A 20,498-nucleotide genomic window follows, 5' to 3' on the forward strand; every position below is an offset into this window, starting at 1 on the left:
TCTCATCATCAAATTCTGGCAACCAAGAGCATGTAATGTTTGGAGATCTCTGAAACCTCTCTGACCAACAACTTCAAAACCCATTCCTTACACTGGGTTTGTTTTTCTCTGTTGTCTAGTAGGTAGTTTTTATTTTGAGTTGTCTCCTGTATCCTAGATTCTTCAAGACATGAATCATAAAGGGATTTTTTATTTATTTATTAAAGATTTCTGCCTCCTCCCCGCCACCACCTCCCATTTCCCTCCCCCTCCCCTAATCAAGTTCCCCTCCCTCATCAGCTCGAAGAGCAATCAGGGTTCCCTGCCCTGTGGGAAGTCCAAGGACCACCCACCTCCATCCAGGTCTATTAAGGATTTTTGGATTTTGTCAAAGGCTTCTCTTCATGTAATGACATGACCATGTGATTCCTATCATTGAGTATATTTATGTAGTGAACTATACTTACACATGATCATGTGATTCCTATCATTGAGTCTACTTATGTAATGAACCATACTTACTGATTTACATATGTTGAGTTATCCACATTTCTGGGATAAAGCTGACTTTACCTTGTGAATGAATAAATATAACTTTCTATCTTTCTCCCCTTCCCATTTCCCTCCTCTATCAGCTGTCAAGATCTCCAGCTTATCTGCTCCACTGTTTTCTCCCTCTAACCCTAATGAATTGTCTCTGGGTTCCCACTGGGTTTAAATTATTTTATCAAAAAAATAAATTTCAAGAATTAAGAAAGACTGCAGTGACAACAGGAAACCAGAGATCCTCTATACCCTAGAACAGTGGTCCTCAACTTTCCTAATGTTGTGACCCTTTAATATAATTCCTTGTGTTGCAGTGTTCCCCCAACCATACAGTTATTTTCATTACTGCTTCATAACTGTAATTTTGCTATGGTTATGAATCATAATGTTAAGTATCTGTATTTTCCTTTGGTCTTAGGTGACATCTGTGAGGGTAATTTGACCGCCCCCTCCAAAGAGGTCATGATCCACAGGTTGAAAACAGCTACCCTAGACACACCAGTTTCCCTCATTCCCAGCTCATATACACGCGTGGGGAATCTCTCTCTTCTCAAAGTCATGCTGCCTCTCCTAATATCACCACCTTCTACTTTCCTCAAAGCATGCAGCAAATGGTACTGTACTAATGGTTCATGAACCAATGTCCAAGTTACAGCCAGCTTCCTGGGGTTAAGTAACTCTCAGAATGGTCAGTCACTCAACCAGGAGGCCTTTGATACTTGAAGATAAACAAATACAGAGTTTTCTTCTCTTCTTGGTCAAAAGATTTTACCATACAATTCTAAGATGACCCCACAGCACCAGAGTACAAACCAAGAAGGAGGTAGGGATCTTCTCCCCTGTCTGCTCCTGTGCAGATGGTGACTTCAAATGGCAGAGATCCATGTTACACTACAGTTTTGAAAAATGCCACTTCAGTCTGTAGAGCTCAGTAACGCACTCCTTTGTTTTTGATTTAAAGCTCCACTGGCATACTACCTTACGATCCAGTTTCTTCTACAAATCTAAACTTCTGTATTTCTGCATTTGCCTCATCTCTGTCTACTGTAGCATCCTAACTTTCCATGCTGCTCACCGCTCCATGTAGCCATGCACCTGATGCTGGTGTAGATACACAGATGTAGCAAAGTGCCAAATGTCTCAAATATGCCATCTTCCTTCTATCTAGATACATCTTCTTTAATACACACACACAGCCAAATTAATACATTTAAGGATTTAAGTAGTCAATATATTTAAAATGTTATTCTAAATGGTAAACACAAACTGAAGTCTGGAAATATAAATGGTATCATTTGCTTGATTTTTCTTAAAGAGCAATCACAACACTCAAAGAACTTTGTGAAATTTAATTCCAACATAAAAAATTACTGAAAGATGATTTTAACTTATTCATTAAGAAACTATTATGCATTATACTATTTTTCCATTATTACACAAATAGTCAATTGATACAGGTTATAAAAGGCCAATTTATTTTTAAATGCAAATATAAGTCAGCAATTGAAGTCACAAATCTAAATTTTAATATTTTAAATATTTTTACATAATTTGACACATATTTGTTAGCATTCTAATTGGGACCAGCCAAGCTATTAATGAATGTCATCTGGACCAATAATAAACAAAAGAGCATGAAAAACATCAGAAACCAGTGTGTGTCACACACATGTATTTATCAAAATCATCACTTAACTGCATGCTTGATTTTTCCTCCCATACAACCCTGGATTCAGGGAATTGTAGTAATCGTGAACATAGGTCAAAATGGAAACACCCTGATATTGCCGAAGTGTTGACTTAACTGTAAATTGGATATATAGTGTATAAATTTCTCTTATTCTATACAAAATCTCAACAAATATTCTCTTAATAGGGTGAGAAAATTTGATCTTTCATATTGAAAGTTTTTGCTCTTAAAAAAATTTACGTAGAGTTACTACAGAAGTATGTTCTCAAAATGATAACTGTATTATACTCTACTTCACTCATTTCTATACAGACACTTCATCAAAAAAAAAAACTCTTACTACAACCAGTAAACTTGTTAAATGAACACTGAAAAACTAAAACTTAGGCAATGCAACTCCAATGAGAATGCAAGCTATTTCAAAATTAAATGCACTCCACAGGAATCCAGATAATTACAGAAGGTGTAAATTACATTCACTGAGTCCAAGTTCAAACCTAAACAGGAAAGTTTCCCTGTTCCTTTATACTATTTAATAAAACAAGTAACCCTTTTTGCCATTTATTTCACAGTAAGGCTGAAACCAATGTAGGGTATATCCATCATTTATATACCTAGGTATCGGCAACACCGATGGAAACAACACTGTTCCCAGGCACAGTTTTCATTATATAGACAACTCTTTACTCTAGACCAACAACTAACTGTATGTTGAATAGATCTAAGAAAAAAAATGTAGCAGAAGCACATATTTCAAAACAAATATAGTATCTGAACAATGGTAGCTCACACCTTTAAGCCCAGAACTCAGGAGGCAGAGGAAGGTGGATCTCTGAGTTCGAGCCTAGCCTGGTCTACAGGCTATACAGAGAAACCTGTCTCAAAAGAAAACAAAAACCAAAATGAAACAAATGACAAATACACTGTGAAAGTCTGCTTTTCCCAGAGTGGGTGGAAGTGTGCTGTAGGATGCTGTTGAGCAGCCCATCTCTTTCTGCACAAGTGCCTGCCAGCACTACGTCTTCGGAGTCAAAGCCTTCAAGCCCAAACCAGGGGAAAGTTTACATAGTCTTGTCAGCTAAAGACAGGTGAATGAGCACCATGGAGCCAGTGGTGCTAAATTTTAACACTGTTCATTAACAGCTCCATCTTCCTGAGCTTGCGTTTGTTCTTTGGCATTGGCTTGGGGTATAATCCGTTTTTCAGAAGGTATTCCTTGCTGAGGCGAATCTGAGCACCATGCTGAAGCTGGAAAGAACATAGCGCTTGAAGAGGGCGAAGCAAAGTCTGTTAAGGAAAAAAAGATACTAAAAACATATTTGTGGCAACATGTATTCTATCTATACTTTTCTTTCCAATGCAGACATTTAGATGTCCTTTTTATTATTGCTTTTAACTGTGAAGAGTAATGACTATTCTAACCTTCGTAATTATTTCTAATTCAGATTCTAATAAAAGGATTCATAATGATTTTCCATATAGGAAATGGAAGCTGAGTTGTGTTTTATACAGTAATTTATTTAGGTAACATGAAAATTTCTCATTACAATCATTTAATCAGTTAACAAGATGATTAAAGAAAACAGATAAATAGGTACATCACATTAGTTGAATTCCAATCACAATTAGTGTACCTCACTGACACAAACAATTCTATGATGATAGCGAAGTCTTCCTCACAGTAGTACATGGAAAACACAGATGCCACAAAGTCACATGTGGTACATTTGAAATACTGTAATTTAAACCTTGTCTAATGAAAATTTTTGCAGGGCCAAGCATAAAACACTCATGTGTTAACTGAATTTACACATAAGTTAACAGAGATGGTGAAGGCTGATACAAAGCTGGAACATACGCGCTATATAAAGTTATTCAAGATGAAAAACTAAAACAAAATTAAATAGCATTTTGAAGACACTTTTGGATCAGATTCTTTGTATGTAAGACCCTGACTGCTCTTTGAACTGGAGAGGGAGGGGGAGGAAAAACGGGAGGAGGGGGAGGGAAAATAGGAGGAGGGGAGGAGGGGGAAATTTGTAATAATAAGAATAATAAAAAAAGAAAAAAATAATATAAATAACAATAGCAATTGTTTTGGTTGAAAAGGCCATTAAAGATTCATTTTTTAAAAGGAAAAAATTGGCCCAAGCACTTGGGAAGCAGAAACAGGAGGACCTCTGAGTTCAAGGCCAGTCATGCTTACAGCCAGCACTACACAGAGAAACCCTGTCTTGGGCGGGGGGGGGGGGAGATTGATCGAAAATTTTCAAACTGTCTGTGTGAAAATTTGTTCTCCCACATATACAAAATACATGGTATATTTTTACATATAAAAACATACAAAGGGGCTTTACTTTACAATGAAGTATTAAATACTTTGGCAGTCTCTGATAATTGCCTCTCCCTACCCAATAATTTTATCTTATTAATAGAACCCAATTTTATTCATGAAGGTATTATGCCCTTCTACTAATAAAGCAGTGAGTAATGGCAGGTAAATGAAAATCACTTGGGATGGGCTTTTAGAGGCACTCAAAGCCAACAGATTTAGGTAGCATAGGTTTTTTTTTTTTGCTCTTTTCCTGTCAAGAATATGGTTATTAGAGGTAGGACAAACCATCATGATCAGTTGGCAATAAATGTGACAATTAAAGTCAAACACAGAGGTTAATGGACAGACAGGAAAAAAAAATGTGGGCTTTTTGTGTTTATTTATGTGTATGGGTGTTTTGCTTACATGTATGTCTGTGCAAAACAAGTATGCAGTGCCCAAAGGGCAAAAAGATGTCATTAGATCCCCTGGGCTTGAAGGTCCAGACAGTTATGAGCTGTCTTGTGAGTGCTGAGATAATGCTGGGTCCTCTGGAGAGCATCCAGTACTCTTAACTGCGAAGGCATCTCTCCAGCCCCAGATCTGGGCTCCTAAAGTCCTTTCCGAGCTGCGTTTATAACTCAGGACCGTCCACTTTAGCATGCTGTACTTAGAGAAGAGGTTTTGCTTTTTTTAAAAAAAAAAGTTGATTTAACCACTGCCTTTATTTTTAAAGGCTGTCACACAGAATCCCTGTTGATACAGACCAGTAAGAAAAAAAAAAAAAGGACAAGTATTTTGGAAACCTCTACTCTCTCACTGAGCTACATCCCCAATTTATACAAGTTTAAAAGGAAAAATAAGTACAAGGAGAGATTATGCAACTGCCCCTGGCAAATCATACTGACAGCAGGTGGTAAAGCTGCAACCCAAGCTGACTTCAGGCCTGCACCGTGCTCCTTCCAGGGCCCACACTCTCAGAGCCTCACATCCACTACTTCCTGTGCTTGGAAGCTGCTCCAGTACCTAGCATGGGGCTGAACCAGAAGACTGGAAATCAATATCACATTAAATTTGTGCATTTGTAGGCACTTGATGTCTATAGAAGGAAGCCACAATATTTCCTGTTTTCCAAGATCTTAAGGTTTTAAAAGGTTTTCTAGAAGAAAGACTCTATAGCTTTCCTTCCAGTGAAGAAATAATACATCCATTGCCACAGAAGACAGTAACTGTCTGTATTCCACAAAGAAGTGTGCTATTTATTTTTTGTAACTAATTTTAATAGATTGGCTTTAGGGTTCACTTCCAATAAAAACAACATATACTATGAACTGGAAGCAAATCTGTTTTCTATAATAAGCATTTTAAGATGTTTCATCACACATGTCTCCCATTCATGTTCCCATCGTGCATATTAGAATCACCCAAATCATGGATAGACATTGTTTCTCTACTCATGGCCACTGTGATTTGATTATTCCTGAAGGTTGAAGTAAGCAGAAAAAGGATTCCAGACCCTCAGTGTTACTACGAAAGTTTATTTTCAACCCATCCATAAGGAATATCAAAAGCTCAGGACATGTGGGTTCCCATCACAACTCCATATTTTAGCCATTATTTATTCTCAGATACTACACTTAGAGCATAAGTTACCCAAGTTTTGTGTGGTCATGGTAGACCTATAATTTTTAAGTTAACATACCACAAACCATCACATATAATCTAGCAGGAATCAACGTCAGCTATTAGCTTTTTGTCATCCATGAATGTTTCTGGTTTCATCAAGAAAGAAAGTGGCAAACATATAGACATAAAGTCACACAGAGAGGGAAGGTGACTGGCAAAGGAAGAAGAGAGTGTCTGGGACACCCCAGTCATTCAAAGAACAGATCTAGGATTGCTGGGAAGTGTTCTTCTCAAGGACAGCATGTGGGAGTGAAACTGTTTGGTTGGAACAGTCTACACACACATACAAAGGAAGCCTCTGTTATATGAAGGCCACTTATTTGGTTCCCGCTGCTCAGCCCAGAAATAACCACACAGAAACTGTATTAATTAAATCACTGCTTGGCCCATTAGCTCTAGCGTCTTATTGGCTAACTCTTACATATTAATTTTACCCATTTCTATTAATCTGTGTATCGCCATGAAACACGATGCCTCTCAAAAGAAGAAGGCCCCTAACTCTCTCTGTCCATGGCTCAGGGCCCAGAGAGGAACAAAGAACTCAACCCTAGCTCCCAGCACTCTTTAACTCTTCTGCAAACTCTGGAGGTCGTTTTTGTTCTCTTCAGGACTAACGTCTCTATAACTTCCAGTTACTCTGCTAGGTTTTAGTCACTGCTGAAGAGAGGGCTCTGTCTGTGCATGCAGGCATGTGCCTGCATGGTGGCTTGTATGATAGAGGAGCTAACAACTCTATTATTTAACTGTCATCCTATGGCATTTTTTTCTGAATAAGAAATAATAGTTCCCTTACTTTTCATAACCCATCTTAAGTTATTTATTTATGATACTTTTCTTTTGCTATAAAGTTTCTAAACTGTCCCAAAAAGTTGAGATATTACTAAGCTCATTGAAATGCTTTCTCTGCTAATAATTATTAGTTATATATGTAATCATTAGAATTTTATGGGAGTTAAATAAAAAAATAATTGTGGGTTAAATCTTTTTCATATTCTATAGACATTTCTATCCATAAGTACCTATTTTGCACTCTAAGCAAGTTTAATAAAGTAAACATAATGTTAGCATATCTCCTCAAATAAAGGCACCAATTCAAACAAGTAATGTTGGTGAAGAATGTTCTTTTAATTAAAAAAAAAATTGGATCACCAGAGAATACAACTACTTAAAAAAGAAGTAGAGAACACTAAAGGAAAAATCTAGCCAAAAAACTCTATTGAGTGCTGTGCTACTTACATGCAATTTAGCATATTAAAAATGCTGTTTGCACAGCTTAGTGGGAATATTTAAATAATGCAAAATGGAATGCTAAACCAACACAGTAAAATACCAGAGAGGAGGAAGATTATGAAACTCCATAAATACCTACTGCAGATATACTCCACTTGTCACTTCTCTTACATAATTAACAAGTTATGCATGTCTACATTTTCTCAATAAAATCCAACCCGACTTAAAAAAAAAACTATGACTTCCACATACCTCTTGTATGTACTTATTTTTCTCTAAGATGGAAAGAGCAGCAGCAGCACATTCTAAGGTAGAAAGGCACCTGCTAGTTGGTTGCATCCGAATTACATACTGACTACAAATGCTAGTTTTTAACTGCACCTGAAACCAAATGCAAAGTAATGAAATGTAATTTTCATTTTAAATTTAAAATTATGAAACATACATTTTAAATACTACTCACCTTCCTTCAAAAATTTCGAGTTTAGAAATATTAACATATATCATTATCTTTATGCACATCCTTTAGTTGTTACTATCGGGTAGCAGAAGCAAGAGTCTAGCTACAAAAGATATCTGACAAAAGATACCCAGAATACATTTATATTTCTATATAACAAATGACACCAGTAACACCCTCCAGTGAGGACAAGAGTGAATACACACCACAAAAGAAGACATAAGAATAGCAAATAGGAAATTGGCAAAGTGCTCAAATGATCCAATGAGTAGCTTAAATTTAAAAAAAAAAAAAATTAACCTAAGGTTGAGGATACAGCTCAGTGGTAGGGCCCTTACTGGGCATACAGGAAGCACCCAACAATCCTGAATACTGCCTTCCCTTTATTTCCCCCACCCCAAATTAACACCATTATACCCAAATATAGAGGCCCACAGCCCAACAATGAGTGTGAGATCCATTGATCCCTCCCCTAAGAGCTCAGGAAACCCTGTGAAAGTGGAAACAGAAAGAGTAGAAGAGCCAGATGGGATGGAAGACACCTTCTAAAACAGGATCTACACACCTATGAACTCACAGACTGAGGCAGCATGCACAAGCCTGCATGAGTCTGCACCAGTCAGGGTGCTAGGCTGAAAAAGGTGGACATATGCCCCCCCACCCCCCGACAATGCTAACCCAGAGGCTATCTCCAACTGATAACTATTTGCAAATGAAAATTTAATTTTCTCCAAGGGAACCTCACTGGGGAACAAACTACTCTTAACAGCAGGCTGCTTGCCCAGCAGTAGATGGCCAACAGAAAATGAACTCCATGGCACCTTTGGAGGCTCCTTGTCTCATAATATAGTGTCAGGGTTTTTGTTTTGTTTGGGTTTTTTAAATATTATTTTTTATTTTTAATTTATATATTCTCCTCTTTTTACCCCAGAGGTTCTTTTTGTATATATTTTCATTCAGGTGTTTTTATTCTTGAGTGTGTGAATGACTGGATTCTGTGCCTATATGTTTGCCTATGCCTTTTCTTGGGTTCCTTTGCTTCTGTTTTTTGCCCTATTCCAATGTGTTTGTTTTTACTTTATGTTATTATATTGTATTATCCCCCAGAAGCTTGTTTGTTTTCTAATGAGACTGAAAGGGGATAGACCTGAACGGGAGAGAGAATGGGAGGAGTAGAGGGAGGGGAAACTGTAGTCAGTCCATATTATGTAAGTTAAAACTCTGCAAGAAAAGGAAAAAAATAATGTGCTTCAATGTAAATAAAGTACTTGCTGTGCACTTAAAATGTAGTGTGTGTATGTGTATATATATATATATATATATATATATATAAAATAAAATTTTATGCAGCTCTAAAAAATAGAATCATGGTATTTGTAGGAAAACATACAAATGAAAATCATATGTCAAGGGAAAAAAAGACTTAGAAAGACAAATACATCATGTTTTCTCCCACATGCAGAACAAAGGTTTAAACGTGCGTGTGTGTGTGTGTGTGTGTGTGTGTGTGTAAGAGAGAGAGGGGGGTTGGGGAGACAGAGAGACAGAGAGACGGAGAGAGAGAGATGAGAGGTACTGGAAAAACAGTAAAAAAATAAACATGTTACTTTTTTGACTAAATTAAAATCTCATACTAACAAAACTCAGTGTAAGAAAAAATATGTTAAATAGGAATCTATTCAGGCACTTAAACAGAGAAAAATTCTGTCCTTTCTGGACAATCCTTCTAAAAGTCCAGATCAACTGATTATATAATACCATAAAGCAAAGGAAAAAAGTTATACTATAATGAACTGAAATTTCTGTTGAACATGTAAGTAAAATAGAAAATGACCAAGTACCCACTAGTGTACACACACACACACACACACACACACACACACATATATATTACAGAGGAACTAGAAGTCTAGAAAGATAAGATGACACAAGGACATAGCAACAGCAGCTATTGGGTTCATTATTTACTTGATTTTATTTTCTGCTCTTTAGACAGAAAAACAGCTTAAACTAGTATCTGCAAGTCTTAACACACCTCAAATCCAAAATCCAAAAGTAGCATTCAAATTTTACTAGAAAATTTGTTTTTAATCTAGCCCTTATACCCAAAGTGAGTAAGATTTTAAAAACAGAAATGGTATAACAAACTAAAATTTAATGGGAGGAGGTGGCGGGGAAGAGACAGAAATCTTTAATAAATAAATAAACGGGGGAAAAAAAGACCATAGAAAATACTGATGGCAAAGCAGAAGCATATACTCCTCTAAAAAACAAAGACAAAGATGTTTTCATTCCTAATTCTCGGTTTCTAGCACAGGCATTATAGAAAAACTGGACAGTTTTGTGGCCCCAGTTGTTATATCCAAGGCTTGCTTATAAAAATGTTCCCACTGCTCAGAGGTGCTGGTGCACACCTTTAATCCCAGCACTTAAGGAGGCAGAGGCAGGCACACAGATCTCTGAGTTTGAGGCCAGCCTGGTCTACAGAATGAGTTCGAGGACAGCCAAGGACACATAATTAAACCCTTCAAAAATGAAATAAAACAAAAAATTAAAATGCCCCTATATTAATTACTGGGTTCCAAAAATGTGTTGTGTCCTTTGCTAATCTCATAACCTCAGAGTAGCCCTCTTCTTGGGTATCAAGTAGGTCCCTTTTTACTTTTGTAAATTTACATATACACACACACACATGGTGTTTGAAAAAGTCATTCAGTGGCAACTGACTACTACATACCTAATGAAAATTTAATAATTTTCTTTTCTTCCTTGAAATAATAATATAATTCTATCACTTTCCCCTTCGCTTTCCTTCCTCTAAACCCTCCCATGTGTATTGTACCTTCCTTGTGTGTATTCTTAAATCTATAAATACAACTTACTTATATAAAGTTACTCGTGTGTGTGTGTGTGTGTGTGTGTGTGTGTGTGTGTGTGTTCTCAGGGCCAAACATTTGGCACTGGATAACCAATTGGTGAGCTCTTCCCTGGGGACTCTCTCCCGGTATCCCACTCTCAGCATCCCTTAGTTGCCTACAGTTCTTTTGTGTAGGTTTGAGGACTTGTGATACTACCTCCCCAACACACATGCAACACATGCCGAGTTTACTTGGGGGTGTCCATTGATGCTGTCCTTCACCTGTTTCTCTGGCTCCTACTATCTTTCCATTCCCATTTCTGCAATGTGAATCTGAGGTGTAGGAGTTATATTACAGGCAGATCAGTTGAGACTGGGCTCCATAACTCTGCATTTTGATGGATTGTGATTTCTTATAATGGTTTCTATCTGTTGTAAAGAGAAGTTTCCTTAATGAGGGGTAAAAACTACACTCATCTGTAAGTTTAAGGACAATATTTAGAATGTATATCCTATCTGCTTTTGGTTCAATAAGTCTGAAAAGCAAGAGCTACTTTTAAGTTGGTTTAGGACATACATACTTAGCAAGAACCTTTAGTAGCCTCAGAGCATAAGAAGAAGAATCAGTAAAAAGTAAATGAAATGTCATGGCTTATACAGGCTGTATTTGTATGTGTGCATATATGAATCTGTGCATGTGTGTGTGTTCTGAGAGAGAGAGAAATGCTTTAATGTGTTGTATTTTATAGTACACAGTATGAAAGTTATGAGATACAAAGGCTGCTTGCATGCTTATATAACGTTTATAATAAAATTCATTAGTAATTTCTAAAAGCAATGAAATACATTTTAATGTTATCTTTCTTCTAAATCAGATTATCTAAGTATTTTCCATTTGTATTCAGTGTATTTCTCAAATTATACAAAATCCCCAGTTCTTTTAAAAATTACTAGTAATATGGCAAGGTATTCTTCGAAAGTCAAGTATTCTTAGCCATCTGTTCACACTCTGCACTTCTCATCTTTTCATAAACACTTTTATCCACCATGCCCTATAATTGAGATACATAATCATACCAGCTGCCTAACTATGCCAACCATGCCTGTCATGCAAACAGCTCCTTTTTCTGAATTAATTGTGTCCACTGGACCAATTTAATACAGTGCTTCTCTAGGATGACTCTGCCAACTGTGACAGCTGCTGCATGGAAGTCTATAGTGCATACGCTGCTGCGCACAGCTTATTTTCATTGTGGTTATGCAGGACTTTTCTGAATAATGTACTCCTCCAAAAATGTACACAATTAGAGGCTTATGCATCATCAGAAAATAATATGGCTCTCTAAAAGTTATAGTTAATTAAAAACAAACACAAGTCATCTCACATTACTAGACCCTTTCAGGTATGACTGCAATTCACAAAATACATGGAATCAAGGAACTAATATTTAATAAATAAATAAATATTTAATAAAAATTGAGACTGACAAAATGCCTTACTAAGTAATGAATGGCACTTGCTGCCAAGCCTAATAACCTGAATTCAATCCACAGGACCCCAGGACATGGTAGAGAGAAAAAAAACAACTCCCACAAATTGTCCTCTTACATATATGTACACACCATGTACATATACATACACACATATAAATTATGCACCAATTTTATATAAACAAGAACACTCTATCTCACTGCTAATAAAAAAATTGTCATAATATAAACCTTAACAATGGGATAAACTGGCCTTCATTAAAATTAAAAACTTGTTCTTCAAACATCAATATTAATAAATGCAAAGCAAAACTGAGAATGAAATAAATATTTGTGCTATATAAATCTAACAAAGACTTTGTAGATATATTTAAAAGTCTTGCATCTCAATAATAAAAATTCTCCCTCAAGTAATGATCATAAGGGGGGCACAAATGCAAATTAAAGCACAATGAGGTACAAGCTACTGCAGTTAGAATGACTAAAATCAAGGGAGAAGTTAAATAAGAAACAAGGTCCAGTTTTAGGTATTTATTTATCCAAGACCCAAAAGACTTGTAAAAAATGTTCAAAACACCCTTATTCATCCTTCCTACTGTCTGAGAAAGACTCTCATGCTATCAAACATTCTTTTTCTTACTTTGATCTCTTTTAGCTAAACCTTCATGCTTACTTAAAACAAGTTTAAGCCTCTCCTACTTGAAGAAAATATAAGTAACCCCCCCCACACACACACACACACACATACAGTAGTCTCAGAATTCTGCCAGCTTCTCCGTCCTCCCTTTTCTCTGCAAACTGTTCAGCTTGAGACTAATGGCCCCTTAAGCCAGGTCTCTGTACTCCATGAAAACTGCTTACTAAAAGCAACACTGCAGCAACTATCATGTCATTAAAACTGATGACACTTCTGTCCTCATTTTAACTCACCTAAAAGCAGTGGTCAACAGTAATGAAACTCTATTGCTCTGCTGTCGAGACACCAGACTCCCCTGGTTTTCCTTCTATCCACTGGGCTACACATTCGGTGTCCTTTACAGTGTATGCTCTCCCCTGCATAAAGCACTTCAATTTCTCAAACTCCAATCTTTAAAAAACAAAAAAAAACAAAAAAAACAAACAAACAACAACAACAAAAAAAAAAAAAACTAGTGACCAAACCCAGAGCCTTGTGCTTGTTAGGCAAGCACTTACCATTGCACTAAATCTCCAACCACCTTTCTTTATTTCAATCCATGTTCTAATTCCGGATAATAATATGCATACGCTCACTTAACTTGCCTTCTATCTGGAAATGACTGGCAGATCTTAGCCACCCCTACAAACTCAAGATTGAGAATTTATTGCTTTAAAGAGATTGTGAATTATCACTGTGATTAAACAAGAGTAGCGCAAAAAAAACATGAATGAAAACACTGTGTAAACAATTCTATATCTAATTAATAGCTTAGGATTATCATAATGAAGTGGCACATACAAATGAAAAGAACGTTAAGAATCTCAATGTAAATATACGTCAATGCAGAAAATGAAAGGGGAGGATGAATGGGTGTGATTTTATTTAAGGTTGCACCCAAAGCAGGTGACCAAAACTTCTTATTCCAAGGTCTTCAGTGGCATCCAAAGAGTGGTCAGCCAAAAATCACTGTAGCTAGTGACGAGAACAGGTAAGAAGATTAGAGGGAGCTGGTCCACTATACTACTTCTGGAACAAGTGGTTGGAGTATCGTGACCTAAAACACTAGTGACTTAAGGTCTCAGTGACATAAGCAGACTGTGTACTTAGAATTCATGGCTAAAATTAATTCATCTAGAGAGAGTATTACAAATGAAGGAACACAGATTCAACCATGAGTGTTCTGGATCACCTCAGGTCTCCAAACTCTAGTGGAAGTGTACATATCCTGTTGCCTCCACTAAGACAAAGTAAAAGAAGGGGGGAAAGCAACAAACAAACAAAACAAACCTAACATCAGGACAGAGATGAACAGACGGATGTCCCTGAAAAACAAAAAGGCACTTAGGAAAGATTAGAACCAACAAATTTGAAGCCAGAAATCACTTCTTCTCATACTAGCTTCTTCCTTTCTCAAGCTTAAATATCCAGAATTTCAATTTAAAATGACACAAAACCATTAGTAATATTTATTGACACCTCCTCAAAATTTATTTAAATGAAATAAAAATGTATGCAAAATTATTTTCTAAGATGTAATAATACCTCCATAAAGTTGTCATTTCATTATAAATACTAAAATACAGATACAAGTATTAAGTATAAACAAAGCCACACTCACATAGGAGCAATAAATGAATTTATACATGAAAAGATGAAATTATACATAAAATGTGTATAAGGCTTGCAGATTCCCCATGCTGTTCAGAGGGAAGGACTCTCCAGAGCTACAAATGAGTGAGCAAACAAGAACTATTTCTCATCACATGTTGGAAATGTTTCTATATTAAGCAAAGCTAACTTTTCGTCATAAAAACATGCAATATTTTCTAGAAAAAGAATTCTTTCTTTCATAGTTATTCTTGAAAACAAAAGTTATGGTGCATGTTAGCTCTTCATTCTACATTCTGACCAGATTTTTATTTCCAAATAAAAATTAACCTGAAAAGGTTGAGATTTTAAAAAAATAAAATAAAATAGACACTCTATAATGAGTATATAATCAGAACATTGTTTATCTCACAAACACCAAAGCCAGGAAAGAATGTTATATATTAATAAGATAACCAAAAACATGAATAACATGGACACAAAATCATTCAAAGAATGAAAAGATATTCCTTAAGACTTGAAAAGGATAGCTGGGGAAGAAATGAAAAGAATTACTGTTAGGTCCAAACAGGGCCCCAAAAAGACAGCATCCTAAACAGAAAGTCTCTGACTGGGTAAACAGGATTGTTATTGAGAAAACAGAAGCCTAAAGGTAGTTTTCTATTTACCAGGCAAACCACCACCTCCAATTGTCTGAGGCAAGGGCATGGAGTTCCCAGTTAATCTGAACACCCTGTGTTAGCTCAAAGACCACAACCCTGCCGATTGTCATATAAAACCTGCTTTTTTGGTTTTTTGGCATTTTGCTGTTCTCTCTGACCCCCACCTCACCTGAGAGACAGCTTGGCAGTTTGATCCACCAGTAACCTACCCACAGGGTGGTCCAGTTCTGATTTCACTGTGTTCTCACAATAACCAGCTTACATATAACGTGTGTGTGTGTGTGTGTGTGTGTGTGTGTGAATATATGGAATTGAGTACTACAATTGTCCTTACTAAACAAAAATACAAGGTAATCCAGAATATAAAATAATCTGATTCCTTAATCAGCACCTTGGGTGCTAATATCGTAAAATCTACATACATGCATTCCACCCAACAGTCTGAGTCCACCTTGCAGCTACTCCTGCTAGTGTGCCACACATATTTGCAGAAGCTAGGCTGACCTCTAGTTCAGACCAACCATGTGGTGAAAATCTTGATGTGAGTTCTGTCAACAGCATACTGAACTGTGACTGGATCGAGACACACTGTAAAACAGCAGGTGCTCTGAGATAAGAAGCTTCAGTGAAGTCTATCTACTGTGCAGTGTTCTTTTTTTTTATTTTTTAAATTTATTTATTTATTAAGGATTTCTGCCTCGTCCGCACAACCGCTTCCCATTTCCCTCCCCCTCCCCCGATCAAGTCCCCCCCCCCCCCATCTGCTCGAAGAGCAATCAGGGTTCCCTGACCTGTGGGAAGCCCAAGGACTGCCCACAAAAGAGCATGGGATAAATCCGGACTAGCTGAACATAGCGGACAATGAGGAATACTGTGCAGTGTTCTAAGGGTCCCCACAATCACTCAAAGATTCAGTGACTTGATAGGAATAAACAAAAATAAAACACAGTCTATACCCAGCCAAGCTATCGTTCACTATCAATGGAGTAATTAAAAAAAATAAAAAAAAACACAGTCAAAACTATGACTAAGAATTATTAAAGCAAAAGCAACAAAAAGACCCTTGAGGCCTGGTCCCAGTGAAAGCATACATGAAGCTCCTAGAGATCTCTCCAGTGATAATAGCTCAAGTCAAACTAGAATCCTCCAGCAGTGAACTGTAACACTGCATGCAGTACTGGCTGCAGTGTCCACAGTTCTTACTGGAGGCCAGTCAGGTCTTCTGCTTCCTCACACATACCAGAGTTTCAGACTCCCAGATGAAAACTGGTGCCCGTCTGTTAGCACACTGTGTGCACTAGACATCAACACAGTGTGTCACTCATCTCTTAAGGGAATCATCCATTAATGCATGTTCTGAGCTTATAACAGTAGCATAATGCAAAATGCATTTAGTCTAACCTCAAAAGTACCCATAGTCTATCACACAGTCTCTACAATGTTTTACAGTCCAAATTCAAAGTCTCTTCTGAGATTCATGAAACCTCTTAACTATAATCCCCTGTAAAACCAAAGTCAAAAAGCAGATCACAAACATCCAACACGTACCTTTCCAAAACATGGGTAGGGGAATATAGTGAGGAAATACTGGACCAAAACAAGACTGAAAAGCAGGAGATGCAAACTCTGCATCTCCATGTCTGATGTCAAAACGTTCTCTAGATCTCCAATTCCTTTTAGCTTTGTTGACTGCAACATACTTCTTTCTATTGGGCTGTGTCTAGTCCCTGTTAGCAGCATTCCTCAGCAATGTCTCTGGCATCTCCAACATCTTGGGGCCTCCAAGACAATCCAGATTTCAACTTCACATAATGGCCTCTCTAGGCCTCTGTTCACAGACACCCCTGACACATGCCGGAACTTAACAGCTTTCCTTAGCATGGAGGCAAATTCTCTTTCTTCTATCCTTAACTCTAAAGCCAAAACCACATGGCCAAAGCTGCCAGTTTTTTCTGCTTGCAGGGGCTGGAACACAGCTCTTTTGTTCAGTTACATATTTGCCAGTTTTCTGTCTTCAATGGTTTCCTTCACTGCCTAAGACTGGCTTTCCATGCATTTGCTCTGTAGACCAGGCTGGCCTCAAACTCAAGAAATCTGTCAGCTTTCGCTTTCTAAGCGCTGGTACTAAAGGCATGCACCATCACACCTGGCTCTAAGCTTTTCTTTCTTTTTTGGTTTTTCAAGACAGGGTTTCTCTGTAGCTTTGGAGCATGTACTAGAACTAGCTCATAGACCAAGCTGGCCTTAAACTGACAGAGATCTGCCTACCTCTGCCACCCAAGTGCTAGAATAAAAGGCACACCACCAGCACCTGGCTTTTCTTTAATTCTTTTTCACAAATTAAAAACTTAGCTGGGTGGGATCTTGCTCTGAGGTCACCATGTTCTTTATTCCATTTCTTAATCTGTTTATCTCCTTGAACACGAGTCTTAATTCCATCCACTTCCTGGTACTCAGCTTGCTCCTCTTCATTATAAATCTTCATTAGAGCTACCACTAATAACCACACAACAGAGTCTATACTAGGCTGTTTTGAGATTTTTCTCTACCAATAGAATTAATCCAAAATTCTTCACTTTAGCCTCAGGCAGACTCTTCGCAAAAGGGCAAAAGATAGTCATTTCCTTCACCAAACTATTGATGTGGGATTCCCCTCTGTATGCTATGAATACCATTGATAAATAAAGAAACTGGCTTGGTCTAATAGAGTAGAGGTAGGTGGGGTGGGGGCTGGAGACAGTAGGATGGACACAGGACTAAACTGAATGTGGGGAGAAGGGGTGGAGTCAGGCAAAGCCAGGTCACCCTCCAGAGAGGAGATAGACACTAAACTTCAGCCGGTAAGCCACAGCCACATGGCAATACACAGATTAATAGAAATGGGTTAAATTAATATGTACAAGTTAGCCAATAAGAAGCTAGAGCTAATGGGCCAAGCAGTGATTTAACTGATACAGTTTCTGTGCAATTATTTCACGGCTAAGAGGCCAGGAACCAACAAGTGGCCTCCATCCAATTAATAGAATAGAATTAATCCGAAATTCTTCACTTTAGCCTCAGGCAGACTCTTCAAACAAGGGCAAAAGATAGCCACTTTCTTCACCCAACTATCACTAGAATAATTTCTATGCAACATACTAAAATTCTTCTTCTCTGAAACCTCTTGAACCAGGCCCCTACAGTTCAAATCATTCTCGGTACCACTGTCTTCCATGTTCCTACTGGTAAGGCCCATTAAGCAGTACTTAAAGCATTCCACTGCTTTCCTAACCTAAAGTATCAAAACCCAAATTCCTCCAAACAAAAGCTCAGGCCTATCACAACAATACCCCAATTCTTGGTACCAACTGTTGTTAGGCTGCAGCTGCTGCAGTGAAGAATGAGTCTCAGAGCTCAACAAACCCACATGAAGTTTATTAGGAAAAGGTAGGGGTAAGAGGAAGTGTCGATTGATGGAGAAGGGGGCGTGGAAAGGGGGTGAACAGGTGGGAAGGGAAAGCCTGCTCATGTATACAGAGCCCTAAGAAGCCACACAACGCATGACATAGCAATATATGGTCACAGGGCCCCTGTGCTGGCTAGGTGTTTGCCTGAATGCCGGTGTCTTAAAGTTTCAATTGCTGTGAAGAGACACCATGACCACAGCAATTCTTACAATGGAAAGCATCTAAATGGGTGGCTTACATTTTTCAGAGGTTTAGTCCATTATCATCATGGTGGGACATGATGGCATGCAGGCAGACATGATGCTAGAGGAGCTACATCTTGATCCTGCAGGCAACAAGAAGTGGTCTACAATACTGGGCATAGCTTGAGCATATATGAGACCTCAAAGCCCACCTCCAGCTTTCACGGTAGGATTCTTCTTTTTTGTTTTTGTTTTGTTTCTTTGCTTGGTTTGCTTTTTGATTTTTCTTTCAAATTTGGTTTTGTTTGGTGGGAGAGGTTGCAAGGGCAGAGAGAGGACAAGGAGAATAAAGGAATGGAGAAAAGCGGGAACAGAATGCTTGATGTAAATTCCACAATGAATCAAAAAAAGTAAAAAAAAAAATACAAGCTGGTATATCTGACTCTGTTACCTGCTTCTAGGACCTTTCCTCCTACCCAGTTCTCTCGGCCAGCACTAATAGGAGAGGAGGTGCCTAGTCTCACTACAATCTGATACGCCATGGCTGGTTGATATTCATGGAAGGACTGCCCTTTTCTGAAGAGAAACAGAGGAAGAGTGGATAGGAGTGTGAGGGGAATGGGAGAAGAAGAGGGAGGGTAAACTGTAGTCAGGATATAAAAACAAAAAAAAAGTAAATACATAAATACAAAAAAAAAAAAGAATCCAAGCTGGGCAGTGGTAGCACACACCTTTAATCCAGCATTTTAGGAGGCAGAGACAGGCCAAACACTGTGAGTTTGAGGCCAGCTTGATCTACAGAGCTTGTTCTAGGACAGCCAAGGGTACACAAAGAAACACTGCCTCGAAAAAAAAATCAGAAAAGTGATAAAAAGGTGTCCCAGGATAACTGTCCTACCAGATTGTATATTCCAGCTGGATATCAACAACAGAAACATCAGAAAGCTTACAAACTCATGGAAACTGAACAACTTACTACTAAATGAAAAAAATGGGTCAAGACATAAATTAAGAAAGGAATTAAAGACTTTCTAGAATTGCATGCAAATGAATACACAACATACCCAAACTTATGGGACATATTGAAAGCAGTTGGAAGAGGTAAGTTTATAGCACTAAGTGTCTACATTTAAATAAGTGGGGAAATCTCATACTAGTAACTTTACAGCATACTTGAAAGCTCTAGAACAAAAGAAAAAAATCATACCCAAAACAAGTAGATGGCAAGAAATATTCAAACTCAGAGCTAAAATCAGTAAAATAGAAACGAACTAACAATATAACGAATGAATCAATAAAATAGAGTTGGTTCTTTAAAAAAAAAATCAGTAAGATTGACAAACCCTTATTCAAATTAACTAAGAGGTAAAGGAAGAATATCCAAATTAACAAAATTAGAGATGGAAAGGAAGTTATAACAACAGACACCAAGAAAATCCAGAGAATAACAAGGACATACTTAAATAACCTATACTCCACCAAATTGAAAAATTGAAAAGAAATGGATATTTTTCTTCATATATACCACAAATAGACACGACCAGAGAAGAACTTTCCATGATACATCATAGTCAAAATGTCAAAAATACAAAGAAACAATGCTAAAAGTAGTATGAGAAAATTGTGAAGGCACATACAAAGGCAGGAACACAATAACCAGACCTTCCA

General features: G+C 37.5%; 1 protein-coding gene across 1 annotated transcript in view; it reads right to left on the minus strand.

Annotated features, from left to right (window-relative positions):
* Nucleotides 1-1,932: 1,932 nt before the first annotated feature.
* LOC121441953 (tRNA-uridine aminocarboxypropyltransferase 2-like) overlaps nt 1,933-20,498 on the minus strand; it is a 45,134-nt gene continuing 26,568 nt past the window's right edge. Inside the window, exons 5-6 of the mRNA XM_041643374.1 lie at nt 7,698-7,826; nt 1,933-3,502 (exon numbers count right to left, since the gene is read on the minus strand). Coding sequence (XP_041499308.1) covers nt 3,332-3,502; nt 7,698-7,826 — 300 coding nt within the window. The 3' untranslated portion in view covers nt 1,933-3,331. The remainder of the gene's footprint in view (nt 3,503-7,697; nt 7,827-20,498) is intronic.

Source organism: Microtus oregoni, unplaced genomic scaffold (assembly GCF_018167655.1).
Source record: "Microtus oregoni isolate MIOR12 unplaced genomic scaffold, Mior012 000085F_ref0000168, whole genome shotgun sequence".
NCBI lineage: Eukaryota > Metazoa > Chordata > Mammalia > Rodentia > Cricetidae > Microtus > Microtus oregoni.